Raw genomic sequence first — 24,150 nt, forward strand, 5'->3', positions numbered from 1 at the left:
AAGCAGCATAACTTCTTTTGTTTTAAAATGGGCTTGCATTGAAAATGTTCTGCTCTGATTAATCTATGCAGCTGACAATCTAAATAAAAACAATCTCCTTTAGGTTTGTAGTAGTTTTCAAAGTACCAACTCTTGCTTGTAAAACTCATGATTTTTTCATTGATTGAATGACACCGCAACAGTTGGTGGACAGCTATAATTGGCTCATATTTGAAACTGGTAAAAAAAAAAAAAAAGCTTTAAGAATATTATTTTCATGAAGTGCCTATTTTCTCAATATTAATGCAGTAAGTTTATTGCCACATCTATAAACACTGTTTTCTTAAGGCTACTGTATTACTTTAAGACCTCCTGACATAAACATTAATGTCACTCTGCTAACACCCATCTGACCCATTGAGATGAAGCTTTGGGAGGAGTAACCTTACAAAAAAAGGTCACATTTTAAAGTACTCGTGCATAGTACAGCGGCTGAATCTGCCTTCCTTCTACAGTTACCTGCTGCAAGTCACTCTACGGCCTCATTTAAAAAGGGTAACGAGCTGCATGGTGTTTTGAGTTAGTGTTTACTCTAATAACCACATAAACATTTTACTCTATTTTTTGTGGGCGATGTTCACTCACAGAAGTACAGGTTGATACAGTAATTTTGCTCTGAAGCTGTTGCTTCAAAATAACAAAGGCAGGGAGAGGAGCATAAAAAAGACAAAACCATTGCTATTATTATTCATCAGTTTACATTTATTGAGAAAAACCATACAAAAACCATTATACAGTTAATGTGTACCCATATTACATACAATGTCAATGCAAGCTCAAAACCACATTTTTTGTAAAGCATTCAATTTACCTCAAGTCCAAGCTGCATCTCCCTAAGACACTGTTCCCATCACAGTTGCCTTTTAAAGCCAATCTTCTGTTTACACACGGGTAGTTTCTGCAGAGAACACTTTTCTCAGGACGAAAAGGCATTTCACATGCACGCAAGAGAAATATTTGTGCATACACAAGAGTTTCATAAGCTATTACTAGGGAAGAGGGAATCCTGTCAATTGTTTGCGTTCTGAAAAGCCCAGTCCTCCCTTCCTCCCCCCACTTCCAGAGAAAAAGCAAAATGGAAAAGCTTTTAGCATGCAATGGAAAACTTAAGAATTACTCTGGAAAAGAAATGGGGAGAAACAGTTTCTACCATCCAATAAAATATCACTAGCATAAAGATGAAATACTTCAAGACAGGCTGTGCAAGTGAATCGTGATCCTGTCTGCCTGACAAGTGAAACAGATGACTTAAAGTTAAGCCACACTAAAGAGTATCCACCTGGTATTTTATTCAATGTCCTAATAAAGTATAGGCTGCAGAAAGCGATATGAAATTCTTTTCCTACTTGAACATTAAGCTTGCTTTTAAAACTTTTCTTACACTTCACATTCATTGTGGGACACTAAGTGGTGATGCATGGGGTAAGCAGGAAACATTTCAAGACACCTTTTGGACAAGTTCACTGCATTTCTAAGCAAGTTCAGTTATCTTTTTGGCTACTGGGGTTACTCCAATCATCTACTGTTGTCCCAGGAACTCTGAGTTTGGAGACAAGAGTTGAAAAGAAAAGGAATGCTATGCTCTGCACAAACCAGCATGCCAGTAAGCCCTGCAGTGAGAAAGCTGGAAGCCAATACACCTCAAATGCTTGCTACACAGAAGAACATCTCACCTTCCACACACTAGCAACATCCCAATACATTGGCTTTTTCTTCTCTATCTCCTCCCACAGGCTAAATTAGCAACTGAAAGACTGTTCAAGATATTTCAGGAGTAACAGTTGAAGGAAAAAGTACCATGTAAAAAGGAAGTGAACAAATGACTCACCCCCACACTAAATCCACAGTATCAAAATCCAAATGGTACACACCTACCCCTCTTCTCACGTCAAAAATGAAGTTACATGTTAAGCTACAGATGAAATACTAAGTGGCTTGAGAAACTGAAGCACAACTATTAATTCAGTTCAAAAATTAGCTAGACTGTTTAGAAGGATATAAAGTAAAATAGATGGTTTATATTATTAAATCACAGTTTAAAAAACTTTAACAGATTATGGAACATTAATGGTCAAACAAAGAATACTTTAAAGAATGAAAAGTGATCAAAACAAAAATTATACCCTATATCATTATGTATGGGATACATTTCAAATCTGTTATGCTTTTGCCAATTTTACCTTCTACATGGAGCCCTTCTATGGTCCATGCTCATCGGCTCACCAATGGCATACACTCAAAGGATTCCTCTTTACTGGTAGTAACTATCTCAGGACCTGATTCTATGAGCTATGATTTGGTGCTTGCAGCATCTTCAGCACTGTGTGTGAAAATGAAGGCAGTATTTTTGAATATTTTTCTTTGATGCACAGACAAGCAGGACTTTTGAAAGAGGAGCAGCACATTTTAGAACCAGAATAATGAACAAAAAACCAAACAGATGCTGCTTTATGTTAAGCCAAAAAAACCAACAACAAAAGCTCAGAATAAAAACCTGTACCAGACCATCTGTAAGACATTTAACATTTTATACTATGAAAATACTCAGCAATTCAGTTAAAAATATCAAGAAACAGCATACACTGACTGCTATAGCGATCAAACATTATTTGCTGTACTGTTAACTGGTGCTCATGCTTTTTCAGTTAAAACATACTCATCTCAAACTCCAAAGTCTCTTTTCCTACCATGTCAAGTATGAATAAGCAAACTCCACTAACACACTATAACTGTAAGACAAGTTATCAAGTTCAGTGATAACAACAAGAAGTCATTCTTTACATTTAAGTCTTACGGATTAAGTGGGAATAGTGCCCTATTATAAAAAAAACATTTGTGAAGGCTGTTGACATTTCTAACCAAAGCAATTCCTGCACATTTTAAAGGTTTTGATTCTTTAATTGCAACAATTATCTATTTGGGTAAAATAACAAAAATTACTTATTCTGATCAAGTTCAATTACTGCAATGTAATAATCTTTTCTAAAAAAACAGAAAGAAAAAAGAAAAAAATACATATTGACCTAGAAATATAAACAGTTGTTTAAAAACTTAAGATTTTCCACTCAAATGGAACCGTGAGTAACAATGCATTTGGGAAAGCAGCAGATTGCTTTTCAATACACAACCACAAAGATCTCACAGGGACAACATTAATGTACTGAAATATATTAATTTATATACTTCCTTAGGTTGTGCTTACCTGTTGCTTTTTTGCAGCAGAACCTAAGGTGGAAGGTCTGGGAAGGCACTGTGAAGTATAAATAATTGCACTGTTTGCAATTAATAAAGATTTTATACCTTAATGAATCAAAATCAACAGCCTCCATTTTGCGAATGATAAACGAATCCAGTGAATTTAATTTTGCTCACTTTAGTACATAATAAATGCACCATTCAGTAAGGTTATCTACAAAATACCATGCAAAATACCTGAACTATTAAACTTAATACCCTACACTACAGATAGCAAATACTGTCCTAGCCTTCTTCAAGCTACCAGCAAATTCCTAGCTTTAAAAGGATAAAAATAATTCCTTCTATTTCTACAGCACAATGCATACATTGCTGATTACCTGAAAAAACTACTTCAGTTTTCAAGCCTTAACTTTTACTTCTCTGTGCAGCCACCCTAAAAAAATTTATTCTCAAAGCAACAACATGGTGTTCCAAAAATTAAAGCAATCAACAGTTATAGGATTATTTAAAACATACCTACATCACTACATATCCGCAAAACTATCTGGAGACAAAGACAACTCTGTCTAACAAGTGGTTCCAAAGACTTCAATGTTATGATATGCATACTTTAAAACACTGAATGACAGCTGTCTCATGAGTACTAATGAAAGAAACTCTTAGATAAACAGAAACATGATTTTCTTTAGCTATTGCTAAAAGTTTCAGAAATACTTACCCATAAAACTCAGATTATGTGTATGTATATATATAAGCAATCCTATGTTTCTGAATTAAGAAGCAATTATGATTTCCTAAGATACCAGCACTGTATTCCAACATAATATCACACAAATACAGCATTTGCATTATGTGGAACATTGACAAAAAGATACTGTTGCAGTTCATCAATTTGTCATTCTGATGTACTTACAGTGCAATGCTCCTTGAAGGAACAATCAAGGATGATACACAGCACAGTCCTCCTCACCCCTATAGAGCTAGTTCTATACTGGCTGGATCAAACCTGCACTTCAACAGACAATGGCAAGACAGACTGTAGTGCATGTAGTCTAATATGCAAAGAGCCAATAAATATGCAAAGAGCAAACACAGGATTTCAAGAGAATCAGCTTTTTAGTATGAGCATTAGAGCAATAAGAAGTTTCAAGTATATATAAAAAAATAATCAGTTGATTCAAATACTTGAATATTTACAAAAAGAGAAGTTATCTGCTCTGCAGGAAGTTCTCAACCACTCCCATCACTCAAACAAAACAGCGTTTTAAGGACAGACGCAATTTTTGTAACTACTATGCATTACCACATTGACTTTTCTACACTGAATTTTGAAGTGGACTACTTTAAACTGAAGGCTTAAGCACATTACACTTAAAGTAAGTTTATAACTAGTCTGAAAAAATCCGTAGAATAGTTATGCAGGAACAGTTTTGAAGTATTCAATTAGAAACTGAAGTTATCTGTTATAGCAGCTGCACAGGTCTGAAACAGTGGTCATGTATAAAAGGAAATTTCACTGTTAATGCAATGGAAGTATGCCAAAAGATCATCTTCTTAAACACATGCAGTTTTCATCAAGTAGAAAAAAAATTAAGGTATCAAGATTACTGTGCTAGGCAGCAAAATACAATGAATGAAAGAGATCCTCCATCTACAGCTATTCTGCAAGAGGGGAAAAACATGCTAATGACAAGTTTTTCAACTCAACAAGGTTTATGGGGGGAAAAAAACCCAACTCATTTGTGTAGCGGTACCTTGATTCAGCGTTGCAAATCAATCCTATAATCAATACTGCATATACCCACATATCCAACTTACCGACACAGGAGGTTTCATATTATTTATTGTAAAGCACAAAACAGGCATTTTAAAAGTGATAAAGTATACATTGAAAAAGTACATTTATATCACAAAGCATTGACCACATAATTGCAAATACATTTGCTGGAATGTGTACATCTACACTAATAATAAAAACAAACCATTTTTTCATTTCTACACAGAAATATTACCTCCTATCAGTAGTGATAGATATTTTGTACATTTTCAAAAACACTATTTTTTAAACCAAATTTAAGATCTTCATCAAGGCGTCTGCATCCATACATTTAACAAAGGTTTTTTCCCCCACACAATGAAGCAAATACTGTATTGTCCACTTCTTATTATTGGCCCTGTGCAGAAGAGATACATAAGAGATACACAAAAAGTTAAAGAAAATCCTTTAAATCGAGCTAACTCAGGAGTGAAGCCTTTAAGAAAGAAAAATTGGTTAATGTAAATGGTGGTGGCTTCTTGCATGGTTTTCAAAACCCTGGGAGGAGAAAGTTTTTCTTCTTTTTTTTAATTAAAAAAAAAACAATCACCAAACATATGGATAGGTACAGAACTCAAGTTATCAGGTAAACAAAGTCATCTACTCATTATTCTGATAGCTATTTTGCTAGAAAAAAAGATGCATACCCCAGAGGAACAAAGCAGGAGACATGCAAAAAAATATCTACAACCACCGAGACAGAAGCCAGCCAAAAACCACTTTAGGACTGTACCTGTGGTGCTGGAGGATGCTGTGGCATTCCCTGTGGACTTGTCTGAGCATAGTACGCTGCCTGCTGCCTGTAGTACTCAGCCCACGCTGCGCTGTAATCTGGCTGCCCGCCCGGAGGAGCCCCAGCAGGGGCAGGAACAGCTTGACCTGCAAGTCATTGGAATTACACAGCTTTGTTGTTGCAATAGAAATGAGAACATTTCAAGATCTCAACACCGAACAAACATCACCTAGCAATAGTCCTCCAAGGCTTTGAATAAACTTGTGGCTGCTTTTTTCAGCCTAAACACACATTCTATTACTTTAATGTAATAACTCCCATGTAAATCAAAATGAAGGAACCATAAGGACAGTTTTTTCAGCCTCTTGATTCATAATCATGAATCATGTTTAAAGCCTGATGACCTAAACAATAGTAGCATTTAAATACACACCAAGAGGCAAAACTTTTTGTAATCCATCTAGACTAATTTGACCTTGTTTTACAGACTGCATTTATTAGCTCAGCAGATGCCATTTCATGCACTTCCCTAATTCTGGCATCCTTCATTCAATTACAAAGTTACTGCAGGTTACATTTTTCAAAAAGTGCAATCATTTTTGTAAACATTTACTCCACTACAGAATACAGTCCTGAAATGTGCTTCCACACTTTGTGGAAGTTCCAGTCCTCTAGAAATAAGAGCATGTAAAAATACACTCTCAAAGACAGCTCAGAATTACTTCTCCTTCCAACAGAATCAATTGACTGACTAAAATCCCAGTGACAGACTGATACACAGGGACTCTTCAGCATACTAAAAAAACAAGCAAAACAATAAAAGCAAATTACAGCCAACCTTTCAGTTGTGCTGTTCTTCCACAGGAGATCTGTCACAGACATCTTTTCTTCCTTTTTCCTCCAACTTCAGAAACACCAAATACACCCCTCTTAGTACCACTAATCTTTACAATTTCTGAGGGGTGTTTCTGCAGTTACAGTACAAAATGTACCAAACTCCAAGCAAAGCAGCACTCTCTATTCTCTAAATATCTGTCCACACATACTTGCAAACCCAAGGGTTTTATATATATATATGTAGTGCTTCATTTCAAGTTTCCTGAACTTCCAAACCAGAACTTCTATTATTGTCCCATGAAACTTTCGATTTACATTCTTGATGGGTTATTTTTCAAATCAAAAGTTCTAGTCAGAATTAGGATACTACCAAGAAACTACTACCTCTGCAAGTTTCTTTTAAAGACACTAGAAAAAAAAATCCGCAAACCCAATAAAAACGAATCACCACATCATGTCACCCCACAGGAAATAAACCCAAGCAAAATGTATAATTCCATGTGCACCCAAACTGTCTATTCTGTTATGAACAGAAAGGGACAGCTTCCACATGATGAGGGCTGAAAGTCTTCTGTTCTACCTGAAACCCTCTCACTTTTTATTTGAATACCAAGACCACTGAGCAACATGAGTATCAGAAATTCTAAGGAAGTGCTTTCTAGAGTATCAGACTGAAGGCTGGCTTTGTTTGGTTGTTTTTCTTTAAATACTTAAAAGAAAATTCACTTGAAGAATCCTAGCTATTCACACTACTCCTACACAGGTATTATCTTTTAATCCTCTCAAAAAAAAGTGTGAGCAGAGAACGTGAGTATTTGGAAAAGCATGATCCTGAAAGCCATCAAAATACAACCTTCCATCTTCCAACTCACCTTACAATTTAGTTTTTTCCACTTACACTGTAGGTAAGCTCTGAAAGTCTATCTATCTTTTATTTTGGTTTATATACTAATGGAATTTCTAAAAAAACCTTCTATTTCTTCAAATCTTTAGAACTGCTATAACATTTTACATTTTGCAATGTACCACAACTTACAATTTACACTTCCTTTCAATTATTTTAACAAAAGCTACCTTTAATATGGTTACAAACCATCCCCGGGTACACTCTTCCTAATCTCACCATTACTGTGAGATAATAACTGTACTTACAAATTACTGTCAGCACAACTGAATGTCAAAGATAAGGGATTTTTTGTGCATTATGACCCAAGAATCTTTGAACATTCAGCCAACTATGTCAAGGCAGCACTGAAGTTCAAACAACAAATCAAATTAAAGAAATTTAACATCTACTCAAAGATGTCAAACTGGACTTCTGTTCTGATGGGTATTTTTGGTGCACCATTTCCTACTAAGAACTGTGAGTAGTTCTGAACTTACACATGGAATTCAGCTGTTTAGTCCAAACTTCCCTTCACTGTAGAAGCTGCACCTGCTCGTTAATACCCAAATTCAACCAGAACACTCATGGGTAATCCTGATCAACTCCATACAAAGGAAACATGAAAAACACAGAACACCTCCCCTTTAAGATGGGCTGCAAAAGGAAAACACCAGCAGATTTTATAGTTCAACATTATCAAGGATGATTCTAGTAAAAGTAAACTATTTTGTTTCTTCTTTCCACTACAATGCTGAACAATCTTTTAAAAACACTCCTATTTTATTACTGAATCCTTTAACTGTATGTCAAGCCCACAGTATATGGGAATGACTTCAAATGATAAAGTTAAAAATTCTGATAGTGACATACAGATAATTTACGAATGATCATGACTTCATGTTTAAAGGGATCTGTTACCCATGAGAGACTTTTTTGAGTATTTGCTACTCAAAGCAGTAGCCCCTGAAACAAGGGTCTGGCAAAGTCCATCTCCATTTTCACTCTATGACTCAGGAAAGAGGTTGATACTCAAGTCACTGTTCAGTGAAAAATACACTGAAGTGTTCTCTATGATTAGCAGAGTCATATCACACCAGTAGGAAGCCACTTTGAAAACACTGTTATTGTTTGGATGGGCATATTCTGGAGTGTTTTACCATTTTCAGATCTCTCATACTTAAATAACTACGAGAAAATCCAAAACACCAACTGCAGTATTACTGGCAACTGGTTCAGCTTCCCACAAGGATTATCAAAACAGTTTTTTTCAGCAGCAAAAATAGAACTGACCAAGCTCAGCAAGTCTGAATTGCAGTTCAGCCCTCCCTAACAATGTCTGGTGAAATCATCTGTGCTGTGAAAAACCTGAGTCCTCGAAGAGCAAGTGACCTGTAATTCCCATCCTTTGGCACAAGTTAATGGGGTCAGAAGATAACAGTACTATAAGGAAGCACAAATGGTACTGGAAAGCCTGGAGACCACAAGGACTTGCTGGTGGACAGCCTTCCTGTCCATCAGGTGTTCTACTGACCTTCTACTGTTAAAGAGGTGGGGAAAACCAGCACCATTACAGCATTATGTCAACTCCAGCTGAATTCCTCTTTAAGTGGCTTTAAAGATAAATAGCATCTACCACACCAAGACTCTGCATCAAAAAGTTCTCATGATTTACAGATAAGTTATATAGCCATCAAGAGCTCTCCTTCAGGCAAAGAACTCAATCTGAACTAGAAAAAGGAGTTAAGATGAGAACTGCCCTGGTGTTTTTCTTCTTATTTGACTGTCCTGGCTGTTCACATTTTATGAGCAACTATTTTTTATCTCCCAATGTGTTTTTAGGCTCAGACTCCTCTTTGGAATTGCTCCCATAAGCTCTATCCAAACACCTTAAAACTTGCTATTATTTCATCTGTGCAAGTACAAGACTAGTGCAACCTAGACTTTGCTTTCCAAGACAGCAGATTAGCAAGATGGCAGAGTGCCTACCAACAAATTACATTATTTAAATAAAGTGAAAGCCACCCACAAGTCTGCATTTCAAAATGTGAGCCAAACTAACAGAGACAGTAAATTGAAAATAAATAGCTGAATAAACCAGGAAGAAGAAAAATGGGAAGGCCTTCATCTTAGGAATCCCATGTTTGGGAGGTGTAATTTTCTAAAGTCTGATACACAGTTGTGGAACTAAATAATCATGATATATTTTCTGTAGAAGTGATCACTTATACTGTGCTAAAACAAAAAATAAAGATAGCTATGTCTTGGCAAATAATTATCAATACAGCAGAAGGCTGGTAAGAGGAATTCTGCACGTTATTGACCTTAAATCTGAATGCTTTTAATATTCCATGAAAAAACTGAATGCAGTTGGGAGATGGCAGAACAGCCACCAAACCCTCCCCTGCAAACAAAGATATCTCCCAAACCAGATGCTGCTGTATGTCTAGTCAGAGATATCTGGCAAAGCACTGGCATTCCTAAGGCCACTGGTGCCCAGTGTCCAGCCCTCCATGTCCTGCAGTATCCATGGCAGGACCCCACGGACACAACATGACCAGAATTTAAAAGGTAATGACACCTTCTGCCAGTGCATAAAAACCACATACTCTTTCCTTATACACAAAATAATGAAATAATCAAGTTAACCAGCACATCAATTTCATTCTTATAAAGAAAGCTACCAACAACACATAATCTGCAGTTTAAACATAACTCCAAAGTGCTGCAAAGCAAATATTATTTTAAGAAAGGCACAGTATAAATGATACGTAATCATGATGCTTTAGTATAGTAACTGGAAACAGAAAGCAAAGCACAAGAAAAAAAAAATCACATGTAATCTGAAGAGAATTGGGAAACAATTACCAAACAAAAAAACAACAGCTTCATAAAGCAGATCAAAATGAACTTCAAAACTTAGGAAATGTACTTTAAAATAGTCAGCACACTTGAAATACTTAAAAATTACTGTTTCCCAATGATCAAAGACATCTCTTAAAGTTTGAAGCATTTTTGTAGAGCTGATTACTAGTCTGAGTACCATGAAATGCCTAAAAACAACACAAAATTTAAAGTCTGTTTCTCAGAAGTATTTGGTTCAGAAGACACATGACTGTGCATTTCAATTTTTTTGGGGTAAAAGCCCTCATCTCATCCAGCAAAATACACAAGTTTCCTAAAACATTTCACTGTGAAAGTGGAACAGAGAAAACAGAAAAAGCCCTGCACACTCACCCATTTTTTTGTAGTACTCCTCCCAGGCCTTGGTATAGTCAACCTGCCCTGCTGGTGCTGGATTTGGCTGATCTCCTGAATTACATTAAAAATAGTTAAACTAAAATTACTGGGGTTTGTTTCACACATAATCCAAATAATCAAGTAAAATTTTCAGTAACAGTCCCACATGACATGACTCAAATCTGACACTATAAACCTTTGTGGTACAAGCCACTACAATTAGGAACTACTAGTAAAAAAGACATGTTTTCAAGATTCAGGAAGTGCATACCACTAGCAATACAAAAGACTAAAATTCAAGCGGTAAGCCTCAGCCAGGCACAAAAATAAAAATAATACAACTAAATACTACAACTGTAATTGTCCTAAACCCACTGGAAGTGATGCAACCATTTAAGGAAATGACAATCAACAGCTTAGCTCATTACATTTTTTTAATGACTGCTCTATGTAGTCATTAAGTCAGCCCACATTGCAGCAAAATTCTCTTTGGAGTATATTCCAAGATAAATACATTACCCTCGCTACTGCTGAAATTAAGAAAAGCAATATTGAAGGCTACAAGCAATAGTTTTCAAACAAAACCAGCTGCTTAAAATAAATTTACCTGACACAGGAGGACAATAAAAAATAACGGGGTATTTACACCTCCAGCAATGAGAAATGTGTTCATTTCACTCAGTATCTACCTTGTCCATTGGTTTGGGTTGTAGCTGGTCCACCAGGAGGGGCCGCAGGTGGTGGCTGTGCTTGCTGCTGATAATAGTGAGCATAATAAGCTGCCCACGCTGCTGAATTGGGATCTGTTCCTGGCTTACCTATGAAAACAGAACATAATCATTTATAATAGCACTCCTATGAACAAAATGCCACCCTCAATTAATCCTGTCCTAGGCATTCTTATTATCCTCCAAGGAAAAAATCCATCTAAACAAAATATCCATGTACATCCTTAAAATATTTTTTCTTTCTAGCATAAGCTTTTGATCAGGTTTCAGATCAAAGTACTATACAAAGTGTACTTTCATAGAACTGACGAGATAAAATAACTTTAGAACCTTTACTACTACAATGCCACTTATTAATCTTATATATGGTAAACAGAAACAGATTTTTCAAGTTTAAATAAACAGTCATGTCAAAAAATGGCAGCAGCAATGAATCATTCTAGCACCAAACGATTTCAGTGGTTTTACTTTTGTTAGAACCTCACGCTAATGACACTGGCACCGGTGGAGGAGGCATGCCAAATACATATTTCTGAAACAGAAGAATACAAAACTTACTAGGTATTTGCAATGCTTGTCAGTTAAACTTTAAGGTAACAGTAAAATAGAGAAACACACAGCATTTTAAGAACCTGAATCCACATATATGGCTATTAAGCATCACTGTTTACTTACAGCTTTTTAGTATAAAAAATAATAGAAACAGTTGCATCTTCTGCATCTATCTCATGATTCCTTATTTTTATCTACATCTAGGTAGGCCAGTGATGCTACTTCCTAGGGTTTTATTGCTGTTTCTCACACTTAGCCTTTAGGAATGGCTTATTCTTGTTGAATCACAGATTAATTACATTACAAGATTGGCAATTGACAATACCTGAAAATCTACTATTAGAGAACGTAAGATGTTTTACACAACCAGCACATATTTGCAAACAGCATTTGCAGTCTTAAAGAATAAAAGTATCTGCAAAGAAACTCAGCCAAGTGAGGAGAGAATTTCACAAAAGGACATGGACACAACTGATACTTCAGAGTAACTATACATGGGAATGGAAATACAATCCTCCCAAAACATGAAATAGGTGAGTAATGAAAGATGAAGAATTCCCCTGAAGAAGGCATTCAAGAAACTCAGAACAACAAATTAATTCTAAATGAAATCCTGTGACAAAAGTCAGAGGTAACCACTTCAAATGCACACAGGAAAAAATGTTAACACACTACTTTCTGTTTAAATTCCATCAACAATAGTGGATATATAATAAACACTTCCTATATGCTAAAGTTACCTGCAAATACCAAATAAGCCATTGCTCAATTCCTCCCCCTCCTCCTCTTTAGCTACTTCTCTAGAGTAGAAGAACACAGAGCTGGATTCATTAAACTTCCAAAGAAATTTGATTGTGGTAACTAGCTCCACTTTCACAAGACAAGGGCAAGCACAGTTCTGAAGAAAGCACCTCTGAAAAAAGTACTAAAATAACCCATTTGTTACACTGGAATGAGTAACTAAGTGAAAACTGTAGAAAAATCATTCAAAGAAAGGCTAGTCAAAAGAAACACCAACTTCAACTGCACGTATGAGAACTTCATTAGATTTTTAAGAGAAGTATTTATCAAAAAAACAGTTAAGGAATCATCAAGATGACATCAAGGGAATACTTGCCATTTTTTCTTACACAGCCTTTACATGGGTAAGTTACTTCAGAAGAGTAAATAAGGTGGTGTGAAACAGGCTGTAACTTTTTAGCAGTGGTTTTGCATTAAACACTGTTGCTATGCTGAGATTAAGTCACTTTGAGCCACTCCAAATGAAGTCAGCAGGCATTTTAAACACTGCACTGAGTACATGCAGAGCTACCTTGTGCAGAAGTTTGGGAACTAAAACCAGCAAGGGCTCTTTGCAAAGAGATAACGTGATACATACATGGAGTCCCCTTCTCCACTAACAGAATCTTTGTCAGGAACAGTGGCTATCATAAAATATCTGTCATTGATAACAAAAATATTAATTGAGATCTTTTGGCTCAAATTGTGAAGTAAATTCCACCTCAAACAAATGAGGTACAACAAACTCAAGCATCTAGCCTTACCATGCCTTCTGTGGCTGATGTTCCATTTCCCCATATCCTCTAGTCCAACCAAAGGATGTAAACTTAAAGAAAAGCAGGATACTACAACTTTGGAAGTTGTAATTAAGTAAGAACTCCCAATCTCGACAAAGATAAACAGAAATAGAAGAAACAAATTCTACAAAGATAGGTTTCAGAAGAAAATACAAAACTATGATAAGCAAAAACTCAAAATGCACAACCCTAACTAGTTTTACTGTATAAACAGCAATTCACCAAGGTTTTAGCCCTCAAAAGGGACTCAACAAAATACACTGGAGCATCAGACTCTTAAAAGTAATTGTAATAGAACAAAACCTAGAAATATCACAGCATTAACTGCAAAAAGATAAATTAATAAAATAAAATATAAAAGTCATTTACTATTAGAGAAAAGACATCCTTATTACAGAACTTTATGCAAAACCATTGATTTTAAGAAAACTGAATTGCACAAAATCAGTGAACCAAGACTTGCAAAAAGTATCATAAATAGTGATGCAGTATCAGCAACATTTGTAAGAAACATACTCCAGCTGTAACAATTAAATTTCAACATTTCACAAGCCACATATGGAAAGTGCAAAACATAAGTAAACTGACAATCAGTGAAAAAAAGCCAGAAAAACAGGAACTTTTCAGCTTTAGGAGTGTAACACAAGTAACTGTATAATGCACATACTTGTAGGGACAGAATGGATGTACTTGAAATATTCCAACACTACAGTACAGCTGGCATTTCTTACCTGGGTCTGGAGGGTTTGGTGGCTGCCAGTGCGGATAAGCATTTCCCCATCCCTGTGGAGCGTATGGAGCTGGAGGACCACTACAAAAGATCATACACAAACAGTGAAAAGGCAGTCCCAGGGTCACCCCACACAGAAGAAAGTCAGCTGATGTAATACTTACTGAGGTGCAGGACCAGGAGGGCCTGGGTTATAAGGAGCTGGATTATATGGTCCCATGGGAGCACCAGGACCTGGTGGCCCAGGAGGTCCATGCGGGCCAGGAACAACACCATGGGGACCATGGGGAACAGGTGGACCCAATGGATTCACTGGACCCTGTAACACGGGTGGGACAGAGATGAAAATACACCTTGAGGGTCTCAATTTTTCAGCGTTTTAAAGCATTTATCCGAACAGTCAAAGACCATCTAAAAGGTCTGACTGGTTTTAAAGACAGTTCCCTTGAAAAAACAGCCTATTTAAAGTTTGATTAGGCTTAGAGGTAGTTAAATGCAGCTGTGGCAGTAATAGCAACTAAAAACCTGCATTTATTTCACTTCCTTCTTGAGGAAGTGAAGGATTTTACCAAAATCCCACGGATTTTTCCACAAGTTGCACTAAACTCCCCACACTCTAACACGACTATCAGTTCTAAAATAAATCAATACATCTAAATCTGACTAACTAAACCTGCTTGTAAGATCAGGCACAAAAAGCCTCTAGTAAATTTGATGACATGCACACACAGGCAAACAAAAACGCAGTGAAACGGACGGTGTAACTTTGATAAGAACTTTACCCAAACATACTGGGACTGAAAACAAAACAAACTATTTCATATCACTGACTTCTTTGAATGTAAAAATTTTTTCATATACACAAAATTGGCATTTTCAAGAGCACACCGTTAAGGATGTTGAAAAGATGAACTGTTTCCATTTCAAGATTTTGTTATATTACTTTAAATCCGGATGACCATTATTATCAATTTATTATCTGATTAAATTAATCTGGGAAGCGAAAGGAAAGAGAAATCTCCACAAAGGAGACTTGCTTTCTGCTCTGTTTAGCTCTAATAGTAAAGAAAAAAGCAGTTAGTTATCCACTCACTCCAATCTTTTCTTCTATAAGTTGTCGTGCATAATCTATTTGCTGGGGTGTCCCACGGATAGTAAACATCTTCATGTTTGGATCTGCATTAGGTGGAGGATTTCTCTGAAGTTCTATTCTAGCACCAGACTGTTGGCTTATACTTTTAATAGTTTCACCACCTAGAATGCAATACAGAGTTTTTATGATGTACATAAAAAAAAATACTGATTCACATCAAGAAAGTCAAACACATGGAAGCAAAAAAAGACATGAAAGGCACTGATTCTTATGAGCTGTTCAAGAATATTCCAACAATTCAAATAAAATCTCTTCAGTGTAGCATAGAGCTTTAATGGCAATAAACAAGTAAAATAAAATTTTTAAAAGGTTATAAAAATGTTAGTCAGAAACAGCAGCAAAGAATTCCTACAATCTTGTATGCATTTTTTTTATTTCTATAAACATCTAATATTAGACATTAGTATCGACTGGCACAACTTGGTTGTCAGTAAACAAACTTAAAACCCAACCTGCCTATAAAAGGGGCAAGGAAGCTCAAATGACAAAAAAACCCCTAGAGGCTGACCAGGTAACTGGCTCCTTCTCTTACAGGATCCAGAGAAGTTATGTGTACCATTAATATATACAAAGTCTTCAAAACAGGGGAAACTGGGCAATCAAAATTTTAAAAAATCATAGAATCACAAAATATTCTGAGTTGGAAGGGACCCACAGGGATCACGGAGTACAACTCTTAAATGAAAGGTCCATATGAGGATTGAACATACGACCTCAGCATTATTAGCATCATGGTCATCATACATCCCTGTAGCATGGCATTTGTCCAAACAGAGAAGCTGAGTGGTTTTTAAAGTAACATACAGATGTAAGATATATTACCTTTTCCAATGATTAATCCAGTTTTGCCAGTAGGGACAATAAAATTGAACTCCTGTAATCCACCAGGAGGCCCCATGTTCCAGCTGCCTTGGCCTCTACCCCTTCCTCGACCACCAGGTCCTGGTCCACCAGCGTTACCAGCCTAAAAAGAAGCAGCAACAAATGAGCATGTTCTATAAAATTACTGCAAACAAATAATGCAAACAAGTTGTATTACATCATTGCTAAGAAAAAACTGATTCACGATTCAGACAATTTTTGTAGTTAAAGCAGTACCTTTTATGGAAAGCCTAAAATAATTCTAAAAAAATGTTCTGTACAATTCTGCACATGAAAGATGAAGGAGGAAAGGATATAGAAGCAAGCAGAAATTTCACACATACAGTGATGCAATTTTTGTCTGCCTTCTGTAAATGCAGCAATGGGGCTCATCTAACAACAAGCTTTTAAACACTGATTACCAGCAAAAGTAAGAACTTATTAGCTATTAACACAAAACAGAAGCAGCAGATCTAAAACCAGACACATCAAGAAATGCCGTGACTTTGAATCAGTATGGTCACTTGCAAAACTGTAACTGTAAAAGTAAACATTCATATTCCAGACCAAACTTTGAAGTAGATGCAAATGGCACAATTAAATTATTCTCTCTAGTTACACGCACATTTTGAAAACTTTGGGTCTTTCCAAAAGGTGGGCAGGAGATTTTAAACACTGAACAACGTTACCCAACCTGAACACTGCGAAGGAGATCTGTAATAATTTCTGCAGCATGCTGACATCTGTCAGGAGGCCCTGTGATCTGGGCTATTCTATCTGGAGTTGTTCCATCATCTGGAATAAAAACGAACTATTCCAGTATATGCAATTCAGTAAATTCACATTTAAGTCACAAAAACTTATGAACGTGTTACAAACCTGGCTTGAACTGGATCCTAACACCAGCATCATTCTGGATCTTTTTAATCATCTCTCCATTTCTTCCAATTACAATACCTACAGCAAATCGTGGTATTGGAACCTTAAAAAAAAACAAACCAACAAGATGTTGATGACACAGATACTACTAAAAAATCCACATAATGAAAAGGTTAGAGTTGTAAACTAGGGCAAAACCAATGCCACTTCAGGCTTTTTCAAGGATGGATTTTTTATTATCAAGTCACAAGCCTAGCACATATTAGACTAAACCATTAAAAAGAAAGTGATCCTATGCTTTAGAAGTTCTCAAAGTGGTAGCAATTCTGAATTCTGATGGATTTTATGCTTCTTAGAAAAGGAAAAAAAAGAAAGAAAGAAAGAACTTGGGAATTTATAGCTTATCTAAAATGCAGATTCTAGCAGATGAAGCTTTAAGCCTCTCCCTGATGAAGCTACTAGACTTGTGACTTGCATTAACAGCTGGCCTAAAATAAGTTCTGTAAAGGCCAAAGTCCATTTTCAAGAATGTTGTAACATTATATACTTGACAATAAAATTTACTTGCTTATTTGATTAAAAACACCAGCTACTTGAAATTGTTCATAACTGCTGGCAATGTAAAGTGAATGCTGCACATCATTTAGTGTTGTAAATTCAGCAGTGATCAAGTAATACTCACATGCCACAACCAACGTTTGAAATCTGGTTATAAGCTTTCAGTGGTATTACCCAACTTAACATTTTAAAGTTAACATCTCAAAATACAGTGAACAAGTTTTTCAACCATGCTTACGTCTATCCCTTCATTTCCTCCTATTCTTGACCCATATTCGTTGCGCACCTCTCTAAAGCCACCTTGATCACGAATTAACTCCAGCACCATTTCCTTGGCTTGCTAAAAGAAGAACAAAAGTTTGTTCAGGTACTGCAACATCCAAACGGATTTCAAAATGCTCTCAATAGTGAGGCATTTCTTACCTGAACTTTATAAGGGTCTCCAGTTATCCTAAGGGGCTTGTCTGCACCAGTGTTCTGTGGGCCATCCTGAATCATGACCATTTTGACACCTGCCCGCTCCTATTTGACAAAAGGGAGGTTAATGTTTACTCAAATCCACATTCAGTACCATCATATTTAAAAGATGATACATATATACCTGTAATTGTTTAATTGTCTCTCCACCTTTCCCAATAACTAATCCTGCTTTACTTGCTGGAATCATAATTTCTTGGACTGCATTTCCAGGTCCATCACCATGATGAAATCCAGGCGCAGGTCTTCCCTTTTCAACTATCTGATCAAGCAATCTTTTTGCTGACCTGTGAAAGAAAATACACATTCATAAATACGTATCCCTGCAAGTACCTCTTGCCCCCACCTCTTATGCTTGGCAATTTTTAAAATTTGAATAGTTTCTGCAAAATTGTGGTTATTATCACTAAGAAATATGAAGCAATCTCAATCAATCTGCAAAAGTAACTTAAAAAACTAACTGCAAAATAATAAAACCACCCCAATATTGAAATTTAAAAGATGGTCCTTTACCAATCATATTTAATGAAGTTACCTCCTCAAGGTCCCTGAACATAGTTACACTCATCAAAGTTTAATTCAGAACAAAAGCTGCTGCTTGATTCAGCACACAAAGTAAGGACATTTGCACTTGTAACCACTACCACAACAGTGGACAAAAGCAAGTATATATTCACCACATGTGTCAGGTCAGCTGCCATGAGAGTAAAATCATGATTACAGTCCTGACATCAGTTAAAAATACTTACTGAACAGACTCTGGTGTCCCAGTTAGCATACATGATCTTTCAGGCAGGCCTCCACTATCTGCAATCATGAAATAAAACCAACTTATCAGCAGTGTTAAATCAAAAAGAGATTATGAAATTAACCATAATACACAAACTAGTGGATTTTCACATTCAGTGAAGCATAATAATCATCGTATCCTATTTTGCATTTCTTTAGCCCATCATAGTCATGATTAGCACAAAAAAATTTTAACTTGTATCTTAAATGAAGATTCAGGCAATGAGAAGCAATGAGCAATCTTCTAGACTTCCTACCAATCACCCCCCCCCATACCCCCACAGACAAGTTAAACCTCCCCACAAATAGTTACCAGGTGCAATCTGTATTTTACAGCCAGACTCTTGCTGTATGCGTGAGATCTGCTCTCCACCTCTGCCAATTACTTGGGAAAAGAAAATACAGAAAGGTTATTTGTACTAACAGCATCTGCTGACATCCCCCACTATACTACAAGAGCACACCCGTACTACTTACTGAATCCAACCATCCCATCTGGAACTTTGTACTCCTCTGTCATCACAGACCTACAGCCAATGTTAAACAAAAGACATGACCATGCAGAGACCACACCAACATTACATTTACATATATCCTCCCATTAAACTAAAGCAAGCTACTGCCCCACCATCACCCTGCCTTACTTGCCTCCCAGTAACTTTAAAAGTCATTATGCAAGCACAGTTCTACATAAGCTGACAACACACAGAAACTACATGAAAGGTTCAAGTGTCGTACAAGCATGAAGTTAATTAATAAAGTTAATTAATAAAGAGGGTGAAGGGAAACTTCACCCTCTTTATTAATGGATGTGCAGTACAGGAAAGTGTACTGTAGCATTTTAAGTTTCATCTGTATATCATCAAAGGATGCTGCAAATTTTGGTATCTCAGAACTGTCCAAAGCACAAGAATAATAGCTGGATCTAGTTGTTTAGGTAAGAAATGAGTGGACAAAACAATGAAATTATAGACTTAATTACTTTATTTGGTTTTATGTCATTCAGCTTTGCTTTTTGTTTATAAGATGGCATCACCTTTCTCTTCAGATCTGCTTCCAAATACTAGCTATGCTACCTATACTGAAGTAGAAAAATCAGCCAATATATTTTTCTTTTATTAAGCTCGATCCACAGCCTAGGCCATGGAGAAAGAAAGGGAGAGCAATGTAGGTACATTTTAAGTGTCTGACTCAGGACTTACTAAATCTAAACTTCAACAGATCACACAAAACCAGAATAAATCCTTCATGTGTTGATACCATTTTTTCAGAAAAATTGCTTGAAACTGCTTTGTTTCAATAAAAATCCTTTATAAGAAGTAGTGTAAAACTCTTACCTTTGCTGCTGATGCATTGGTGGTAGCTGATTTCCAAAAGCTATAAACAAACATTGTTAAAATTAAATTCAAACAAGTGGTATAGCTTACAACTAAGTTTCTCTGATAAGAAAACTCAACCGTGTCAAACTTTTGTCCAAGTTTACTTTTAAGAAGTGTCATCAAAAGGTTTAAAAACTATAAGGACACTCAACTGTTGCTACCACCATCAGTTTTACCAAGCAGACTCCTGCTGCTTCAACAACAAAAGACAAACCCCCAACCATTTTTTGGTTTTCACTTATTTAAGTGTCACCTACCAGAACACTTTCAAACTGTTGTTCTGACAATGTTACACTGGTTTAGGGTTTTTTTTTTGGCAACAAAATAAAAATTACTTACAGTCATTCTGGGGAGCAACTTTCTTAGCATCTGGTTGATCTGCAAAATTAAGATTTTTTAAATTTTTTTTGCCAAGAAATTCAGGAAGTGTTTAAGCCTTTTAGTGTGAATTGTAAATTTCCAGTGTATTTTAGCCCCCCTTTTTTTTTCCTCTCTTTCTTTTTCCTCCTCCAATTTCAGGGAGTTGATCATCTGAATAAAAGAAAGAATCTCACAAACACTCAGCACTTGGTTAGTATAGCTGAAAAGATGTTAGGTTTTTCCATGTATCTATTAGTTTAACAAAAGGCAGCTTTCAGAACGCACTGTGTGTAGATAGCTCACAGATACCCAGTCACTGAAACTCAACTAAGACAAGGAACAAAGTCCAGCTTTGTTGGCTGCTCAAGCTAATGATGCTTCTATAGTAAAAAAAGAAAAAAAAAATCAAATCCATACAAAAATCAACAATAACTTAAAAAAATAATTCTGACAATGACCACAAATCTAGACCAAACATCTGACAATACAACAGTATCACATGGCAACGCAATCTCAATCTGAATGTTAATATGAAATCCCTATTCAAATATCAAGCACTCCATAGCATAAAACTTCAAAAAAAAAAAAAAAAAAGGCAGATTCACAGTAACTACACCACTACTGTCCAAATCCTTTCTGTACAGTAGAGAAATAAAAGGCATCATGAACCTATATCTGAAAAGATAATACTTCAGATGCTTCCTTCCCACCCCAAAATAAAGGCTACATGAACCACCATAATTTATGTGCAGCAAAAACTCAGCCACATATTCCAAGAAATATTTGTGTCAATCCAGAAAGATCCACTAGTTTATTTCATGTTTACATACTAAACACAGGTAATAAATAAAAATTCCTGCCTTTAAAAGGAGAGGGCATTCCCTCCCAGTGTGTTGTACTGCTCGGACTTGTCCAAGAGCCATCTACACATAAAATAAAAAGAATACATTACATATATCATCTGAAGCATCATTAGCTCATTTTTGTATATTAAAAACCTCACCTTTAATAGAAAAAAAAACTTTATCGTAGGACACAAGAACTCCTGATATAAAGCCTTAGTTACATTCTGTAGACTGAGTTTCAATCCTCTTAAAGGAAAAAAAAAAGGCATTTCTCTTTTGTGAGACCTATGAGAACATTTCAGCAAGCTCAGATTTCTTCCTGTAATTTAGATAGGATTTGGTGTGTATATTAACCATATCAAACCCTGTTAAGTTCAAAGTGGATGCTCTGTAAGAGACAGAAGAGGACACACACACGCTTCAGGAGAAAACTTTACTGCAATGTAAGGCAAATCGAAAAAGCTGCAACAAGTCAGAGGATTTAAGTATGATCTTATCAGGGTTCACACACGCTGTAGGCTGAACTATTACACTACAGAAAAGTGTCTTCAAGGTAGAATATTTACTTTCCTGTGTTTTTTTAAAGTCCTATGCTTTCACACTGAAACGCATTAATACTTTTATTTGAAACAGTGCAGTAATAAACTTAATGAAATAATCCAGCTTCAGGAGCACTTCCTGCCCTAACTGCAATTTACGAATTGTAAACCAGTCCCACACAACCATAAAAGACTTCAATGACACCTGCATAGGCATTTTGCAACCTGAATATTTCTGTCCCTTTCCCCAGCATGCATTTTTCTATTTGCAACACTTAAACCACATTTAAAATACTGTAAAATAGGCTTACATTTACTTCAGTTTAGAGCACAACGATTTTAAACTTTCCCACTAAAGTGAAAATGAAAAAAATATGTCATGATCTATGAGGGGAACAAAATATTTTAATGCTCTGCTATGGAAAAAAAAAAACGAGTCCACAAACAAAAACACTAGCTTTAATCTTTCTAGCACGGTAGCCATGCTCCACAAAAATAAATGCAGCAGGAACGAGTGCGTACCTCCATCCTCAAGAGGTCTTTTCTGCCCTCCATAACCGTAGTCGTTTGAATTCATTGCTGTGCCAGCATCTCCTCCAATTTTCGCTGCAATCTGAACAAAAGGCAGATGTGAGCCAAAAGAAAAAGAATTAATTCGGCCCATGTTCATCCCACGTCTTCTAAAAGATTTCAAGGATTTAAACAATGCGCATTAAAACGACCCCAAATCATTAAACAAAAGACCAAAAGCAGTGTTATTCATAGAGGTTCTTCAGTGTTTAAAGACTTGTGATCATACTTCACCAACAGAGCCGCCTAAATTTTCCTCACCTACAAAAAAAAAAAAAAAAAAAATCGCAACTACAACTTGTCCTTCAAACACCAAAAGCTCTTTCCTAAACGGGAATTTTCTTTCACTACGCCTTCTTCGCTAAACACCGCGGTATCTTCACGGCAGGGCCTCACCGGCCAAACAATTTCAAAACCCAACCACACCGGGTTTTCTAATACTGCCAAAACCACGACCGCTTATTAACAGACAAGGCGAACAAATTTCGCCCGAGAAGCGACGAAAACATCGCCCGTGGTGCAGAAGCTACAAATAAAACTGCGGGATAAAGAGCTTCCGCAAGGGCCGCCCTCACCCTGCAGGCCGCCGCGCTGCCCAACCGGTCCGAGCAGGCTGCGGGCGCCCCGGGCGCCACAACACGGCCCGCGCCGCGGAGCCACCGCCCTCCTGTCCCTCCGCCGGGCCGGGACCGGCCCGATAATGCGCCGCTACTCGCCCGCCGAGATTTCGCCTCCCCACCGTCGGGGAGGGACCCCGCGAGGCCGCTCCTCTCACCGCCGAATCCCCTCGGGCCGCTGCCGGCGCTGTTCGCGGGCAATGGCGGAGAGGGACCACAAATACCTCACCGGCCCAGGGCAGGCTACTGGCGCAAAGGGGCGTGGGGACGGGACAAAGCTCCCCCCAGTACACAAACACTGGCGGAGGGGCCCCTGCTCCCCGCAGCCGAGTGCGCAGCGCCCTCACTGTTCCCGCGGCTCCGAGACCGCGGCCTCCAGGCCCCGGGACCCCATTGATTCGATGGAGCCACACACACCTGCCTAGCCCTCTGCAGCGCATCTTTAAAGGCATCGTTCACTCCTCCAGCCCCGCCGCCACCTCCCCCGGGCGCGCCCGCGGCAGGAGGGGGCACCGTGGAATAGTCCGCCATGGCCTCCCCGGCGCCGCTCCGGCCGCTGCCGCTGTCTGCCAAGAAAGAGAGAAAATGGCGGCGGGCGCGCGCCTTTCACATTCCTGCGCGGCATCGTGCTCGGGGGGAGCGCGCCGAAACCTCGCGAGATCTCCGGCGGGATTTCATTGTGGGCGCCGGAGAACGGCGGAGAAGCCTCGCGGCGTTTCTCCCGGCCCCGCCCATCCGCCCCGCGGGGCCTCCTGGGCCTCCCTACAGGGGGTGGGGTGAGATCGCGATG

The 24,150-nt window shown here is 37.6% G+C and overlaps 1 protein-coding gene across 4 annotated transcripts in view; it reads right to left on the bottom strand.

Annotated features, from left to right (window-relative positions):
* FUBP1 (far upstream element binding protein 1) overlaps nt 1–23,923 on the bottom strand; it is a 33,868-nt gene extending 9,945 nt beyond the window's left edge. The window contains exons 1-20 of one of the 4 annotated variants that reach the window (XM_084211457.1): nt 23,778–23,923; nt 22,696–22,786; nt 20,769–20,807; nt 20,388–20,427; nt 19,528–19,577; nt 19,364–19,435; nt 19,011–19,068; nt 18,386–18,548; nt 18,208–18,306; nt 18,023–18,124; nt 17,227–17,329; nt 17,042–17,142; nt 16,309–16,450; nt 15,427–15,587; nt 14,498–14,652; nt 14,335–14,414; nt 11,436–11,564; nt 10,744–10,818; nt 5,787–5,932; nt 146–3,289 (exon numbers count right to left, since the gene is read on the bottom strand). In XM_084211457.1, the coding sequence (XP_084067583.1) occupies nt 3,227–3,289; nt 5,787–5,932; nt 10,744–10,818; nt 11,436–11,564; nt 14,335–14,414; nt 14,498–14,652; nt 15,427–15,587; nt 16,309–16,450; nt 17,042–17,142; nt 17,227–17,329; nt 18,023–18,124; nt 18,208–18,306; nt 18,386–18,548; nt 19,011–19,068; nt 19,364–19,435; nt 19,528–19,577; nt 20,388–20,427; nt 20,769–20,807; nt 22,696–22,786; nt 23,778–23,891 (1,983 nt within the window). In that variant the 5' untranslated portion in view covers nt 23,892–23,923 and the 3' untranslated portion in view covers nt 146–3,226. Of the gene's footprint in view, nt 1–145; nt 5,412–5,786; nt 5,933–10,743; nt 10,819–11,435; nt 11,565–14,334; nt 14,415–14,497; nt 14,653–15,426; nt 15,588–16,308; nt 16,451–17,041; nt 17,143–17,226; nt 17,330–18,022; nt 18,125–18,207; nt 18,307–18,385; nt 18,549–19,010; nt 19,069–19,363; nt 19,436–19,527; nt 19,578–20,387; nt 20,428–20,768; nt 20,808–22,695; nt 22,787–23,777 lie in introns of those variants that run through there. The other 3 variants (XM_084211455.1, XM_084211456.1, XM_084211454.1) reach the window with 3 other exon arrangements.
* Between the last annotated feature and the right edge of the window lie 227 nt (nt 23,924–24,150).

The sequence above is a fragment of the Fringilla coelebs genome, assembly GCF_963513975.1.
Source record: "Fringilla coelebs genome assembly, chromosome: 9".
In the NCBI taxonomy this organism is placed as follows: Eukaryota; Metazoa; Chordata; class Aves; order Passeriformes; family Fringillidae; genus Fringilla; species Fringilla coelebs.